The 6000-nt window shown below is 37.4% G+C and overlaps 1 protein-coding gene across 1 annotated transcript in view; it reads right to left on the bottom strand.

The window, feature by feature from the left end:
• Positions 1-2230: 2230 nt before the first annotated feature.
• Positions 2231-6000, bottom strand: part of supt6h (SPT6 homolog, histone chaperone and transcription elongation factor) — a 75368-nt gene continuing 71598 nt past the window's right edge. The window contains exons 35-37 of the mRNA XM_078547954.1: positions 5626-5780; positions 4441-4610; positions 2231-3039 (exon numbers count right to left, since the gene is read on the bottom strand). Of these exons, the coding sequence (XP_078404080.1) occupies positions 2850-3039; positions 4441-4610; positions 5626-5780 (515 nt within the window). The 3' untranslated portion in view covers positions 2231-2849. The remainder of the gene's footprint in view (positions 3040-4440; positions 4611-5625; positions 5781-6000) is intronic.

Here is a 6000-nt window from a genome sequence, read left to right as displayed (position 1 = left end):
TGTGATGCAAATACATGGTAACGCTCATTTATGAAACCATAAAACTTTAAATTATTGAAATAATAGAATGCAAAGAGAATCCCATTATTTTCCATATATTTCCCACCATAAGTAATCAGTGGGAAAAGGCATTCTCAAGAATAAAAGAACAGATAAGTAGATTTAAGATACTAGTAACAATATAGGTTTAAATATGTTTTTCTTCAGTGTAAAACGGAACAGAATAACATTATAATTCAAAGCATAATACAGTTTCCCAGTCTGCATAAAACTGCCTTCAGTGTACAGCCCAAGCTTGCTCACATTCAACCTAATTACAACTCTGCAAATTCAGATGTTTTTGCAGGTTAGTTAGCTGTGCCATAGCTGATTTACTGAAATTGCATACGGTTAACATTTGTACCTGCTTGCTGCAACTACAAATTGCATGTTTAATAAGATTTGAATTCACAGTACTTTTATTCAGAACAAAAGCTTTAGATACTTTAGTTAACGAGGTGAAAATGTCAACTCTCCTCTTCAAGGTGACATCATTCAAGATTGTGTCAAATTATTCCATAATGCAAAAAGATTAAATACATAATGAAGCTCGCATGGATCAATCATTTTGGATAGACAATGTATTCTTCCTGCTCTGAAGAAGTCATATTCAACTCAAAACATTAACTCTATTTCCTCTCTCTATAGATGCTGCCAAATCTGCTGAGTATTTCCAGCACTTTGTTTTTATTTCAGATTTCCAGCAGCCACAGTATTTTGCTTTTATTTTAATATATCCTTCCTACTTGATAGGAATCACTACCTTGTCAAACTATCTAACTCCAACATTTCAACGCCGTTAGATAAGACATGGACTCAGTTTCGTAAACCTTTGCAAATCCATTAATTTCAGTGTTTGAGCTACTGTAAATTTTAAAGATTAAACAAGTTGTGTTTAATTATTTTGGTAAACAAGACATTGCGTTAGGTAAAATGCTTAAATGTTTATTAAAGTACAACAAGCACATCCCAAATATGTCTCATGAGTAAATCATTACTAATTTACCACTTTTCAACTGAAAACTTCACCCTCCAACTGTGAAAGTAACTTCCCTGACTTGTTTTATTGTTGATTAAAAAACCAAGTTGAAAACAAATATTTGGACAATGCACTAGTTCTAAAAACTTTTTATTATTCCATATTGAAACCATATTGCCTTGAGTTCAAGCACCTTTAATTCAGGTGCTGCCCAGTTTCAGAGAAGGTGTCCAATTTCAGTAATGAAATACAGATAAAGGAGGGTGATAGTAATTCACATTGATGCTTTTCCATAAGCAACACAAATATTTAATACAAACTGGCTACAATCTCCATTTGGTTAAACATCTTGGATAATACAGTACTGTAAATACTCGGCCTTCAATTATTTCTGAGCCATGTTTCTGAAAGGGTTTTACATTGCATCATTGACAAATGTGACATATGGAGTAATTTAATATACATTGGGTGCTATTTTGCCTCAACAATGAAAAATATAGAGCACACAAGTTGGAATCTTACAAGGGAATAATATGAAGGCATTCAGGTGACTTTACAGATATCAAAAATGGTACATCTGTTCCAATCACTATTTCATTCCTTACAAGTGGAATGTGTGGGATGGTTTTCTGCTAGTAGCAGAAGCCACAGGATAGACTGTCGACTGGGTGAGCTGAGTTGAGCTGAAGCACTATCATACCAAGTGATTTGGATCACAGAAGCATATTTCATTTCAGTACCTGCTGTAGGGAAACAGCATACCCTGCATATATTACTACAACCAAATGCTGCAGATCAAATGACATTGCACAATGGTACTCCAGCTCAGATGACTTGGTACAATAGTAAGGGCCTAGCTTCCATCTGTCAGAACATCATTTGCTGCTGCAAAGAAAAACTGAAAATGGAATAAACCCACTATTATATATACATATATATATTTATACATATACACACACACACACACACATTTATTAACACACCATTGGACTTCAGGTATTGTAAGCTGATCAAACTTTTCACTCAGATTATGCAAATCCCTCATGTATTACCCTTTATGCCATCATTTACATACTGAATTGCTTTGAAATACCGATGCAGAAGTTAAGCTATTTATGGTTGAATCATTTGATACTTCACTTGCTTATGATGTAACTGAAATGTATCGTTCTGATTTGATAAGTTAAAAAATAACCAGAATGTGAGAAAGTGTCATGAAAACTAAATGCTCTTTTATTTAAAGGGAAAAAGATCTCATTAAATCAAGTACAATTTAAACTATCTTTTCCCACCAGAACATGCTGGTGATTGGTTTGTTGTTGTCAAGTTTCACCACAAGCATAAAAAAACAAAACAATTTTGCATATACCCACTTATGTACACCATTATAGTATATGAAGCATTTGTGTTTGTCAAGCAGGTGATAACCAGTATGCTTTAGAGTTATCCATTACTTAACTACTACAAACGTTCTGAAATTTGAGCTCTGTAGAAATTAAAATTAGGCTGTGTGTAAACTGGCATTTTTTGCACAAGTGCAAACCCCAGTAGGGCAGGGATATGCACTCACTGGTTCAGCCATTTGGCATAGTACACAAGCCATTGGCCTATTCATTCCAGCATTCCAGTGATTTCCCTTAGGTTTCTGAAAGCATCACACTTCCTGTTGTACGGGCAATACTGAGTGTCACAGACATTCCGAAAATAGCCAATACGTAGCTTAGAAAACAAAATCCCTAGCTAATTTGTAGATGCTTGGTGTAGGGAAACACTGAAAATAGCAGACCCAACTAAGGTGGGATTAAAGTTCAAATGCTGTTCATTTTGTCCTCTACCGATCCATTTCATCTAGCAATGGGGTGGCGTCACCAGCGATGGACATTGGGGTCCCTTCAATCATAGGGCTCGGTGAAGGCCGAGGAGTCATCTTTGCTTTCTGTTTTCGTCTTTCCTGTTCCTTTTCCTGCAGCCACTGTTCTGCTATTTTACCCCAGTCAACTGCAGTATGAGCAGTTGAAGTCCTAAGTCAGAGGATGAGAAACAGTGTTAATGCTCATGAATCCATTCTTTCGCAATGTTAAATTTTGCTTAAGTTGCACACCATTCAAAATTACAACGTCTTTCAATCACAAGCCTGGACTGAATGCCTGAGATTAGGATGCTGCTGCCTGTGGATGACATGCAAACCTGTGCCTTATCGATTCTCTATCTGAGCTTCAGCCATCACCTTTGATAACTAGCTGCCATTTTAAGGCTGTTTCATGGCTGATTGAAATGTTTTACTTCTCATTTTGATGTGCAAGACAATTCCAATCTTTGAAGGTAAATAGTGTAGACCATGGGCACATTTTTATCTTAGCGCTCCAAGTATATAGTTTGCTATGTCAGTGGGAGTCCAGTGGCCACCCTCCCTGAGGAGTTTCCATCCTTAATGTGCAATCTCATTAAACAAGCTCCCGATGTATGCACTTGGTGCATGAAGCTCTGCAGTTGGATTGCTGACAAGTAAAATATCAATTTCAAACCATTATTTCAAGCTATATAAACATAGCAACATTCAGAACAGGAATAGGCCATTCAGCCCCTCCAGCATTTTTTAACCACTTAATTAGATCATGGCAGATGATTACCTCAGCTTCATTTATCTGTATTGACTCATATCCCTGATATCCTTATCTAACAAACATCTATTCACCTCATTCTTCAAAGCTCCCATTGATCAAATATCCACAGCCTTTTGTGGAGAGTTCCAGATTTCTACCACCTTTTTTTTGTGGAAAAAGTACAATCAGATTTTGTTCCTCCATGACTCTAGCTCTTGTTCTTGATTTCTCTGCCAGAGGAAATGGTATCTTCCTATCTACCTTATCAAATCCTTATAACATTTTGGATAGCTTGATCAGGTCACTCCTCAATCTATTATAATCAAAGGAACACAAGCTCTGAGTTCCAGTATCAATCTGGTGAATCTGCACTGTATCCCTTCAATGACCAATAATATATCCTTCCTGAGATGCAGTGCCTAAAACCAACCACAGCACTTCAGATGGGGTCTGACGAATGGTCTATAAAACTGAAGCGTAGCTTTCTCCTCTTTGTATCCCAGCCCCCTTGAGATAAAGAGAACATCCTCTCAGCCTTTTTAAAATTTGTCTACTAGCTTTTAATGATTAGTGTATTTGGACGCCCAAATTTCTTTGCCACTTTATAGTTCTTAGTTTATCATTTAGAACATGCTTGGAATTATCTTTCTTAGGTCTAAAATGATGACCTCACACTTGCCCACACTGAATTTAATGCCATAGCTTTTCCCACTTACTTAACTTTAACTGCTCCTTGACCCTTTGCAACTTCCTGCTCCAATCTGCACTACTTACTGTCCCTCTTAACTTAGTGTCAATCAACACTCCAAAAATACTCACTTTGGCTGTGACCTTTGTCGGGTTGTAGATGGTGGTATGACAGAAGCTTGCGGTGTAGCATTACCATGGTACTGAGGTGTTGTCATTGGTTGCTGACTGGGTGTTGTGTATGAGTAGCTTGGAGTCATCAATGGTGTTGCTACTGGCTGCTGTGCAGGAGTTGCAAATACCTGGAAAACAATAAATGCTGCAAAATCAGGTTCAATTAAAGGCAGAAAATAGGTGGCTAGTTTAGAAAATTATCAGGTTTACACTGTTCCTGTTATGTTTTAACCATGAAAAGTTACCTGTTACTCCAACACTCAGTACCACTAGAATAAAAAAATACAAGCTTATACACCCCCTAAGGCTTTTCTTTTGAGGGTATCTATGTCCCTTAAAGTGATGGTGAAAAGTTAAATTGCAGAAAACATTAACACAATTACTGAAGATGTTGCCATTTGTATTTTTGGATGGATAAAATATTGCATTATAACAAAGTATGAAACAATCCAGTGAGTAACTGCATAGGTTATGGAATGAGAGCAGAACAAAAAAAAAGATGGGGATTCACTTGAGTAGATCTGCGTCTTGGAGGTAGTTAAAGTCAGATGCAGCTTATTGTTGGTCGAGATGATAATTACTGGCAAGCATCCTTGATTCATGACCCAAATGCAATTTGACTGTCCCAAGCTCAGCCCACCTTATTCCTGATTTGCTTGTGACTGTGCCATCTGTGAAGTTGATACTTTGCTAGCTGGGGGATAGTTCAGGCAAACTCAGGGGTACTTTCAGTGAACTGCAAGCTTTTCTCTACGCTACTGGCCAGCTCAAGAGATGCAAGATCTCCAAAGTACATGTGTGTATGCATAGTATCTAGTAGAAATTGCAGTGATGGGGGCTGCATTTTCAACATCACACTTACTATTCTTTGTAGCAATGATACAACAGTTTATTTCACCTGTCATTGTGCATAGTTGAGAGCTTGGCTGATAATTATTCTGCAAATATTTCCAATACATCACAGATTATGCGAAGAGGAAAGCTTCCCATTTGTGTGGTGGGTGTTTTGGGCAATGGACATGTCTAGGAAGCTTGTGTTTGGGACATGAATCAAACATTTAGTACTTGAAAGATTTAGAAATGAGCACCAACACAGTAGTGTTTTAAAAAGTTGGAATTAGAAATCTTAAGGCAGCAACATACGTGATAGGCACTGCTTCCTCCATAGCCATACTGACTGGATCCCCACTGTGCTGGCGTAGCATTTGGATTCTGACCCTGTCCAGTAACAGCTGCTATGGCATTGAACATTTGTGTCGTCATGTTCTGTGGGAGAGCATTAACTGCTCGCGTAAGATCTAGAACAGAAGGAAAATGATTGCTTTGTTAATTGCTTTGGATACCAGTTACATACTGATTTACAGAAAATTCCATTTCATTAGCACACCTGAAGTACAAAAGTAACAAGTTTATTTTATCTACTCTGAAAACTTGCCAGATTTATGGCAGATTCTGTACATAATAGTACGGCTCTTAATATTAATTACTGGCAACGCAACTAAGATATATTACAGCAGA

Source organism: Cetorhinus maximus, chromosome 9 (genome assembly GCF_964194155.1).
Source record: "Cetorhinus maximus chromosome 9, sCetMax3.hap1.1, whole genome shotgun sequence".
In the NCBI taxonomy this organism is placed as follows: Eukaryota; Metazoa; Chordata; class Chondrichthyes; order Lamniformes; family Cetorhinidae; genus Cetorhinus; species Cetorhinus maximus.
Note: the sequence above shows the minus strand (reverse complement) of the source record. Positions and strands in the feature narration are given on the sequence as shown.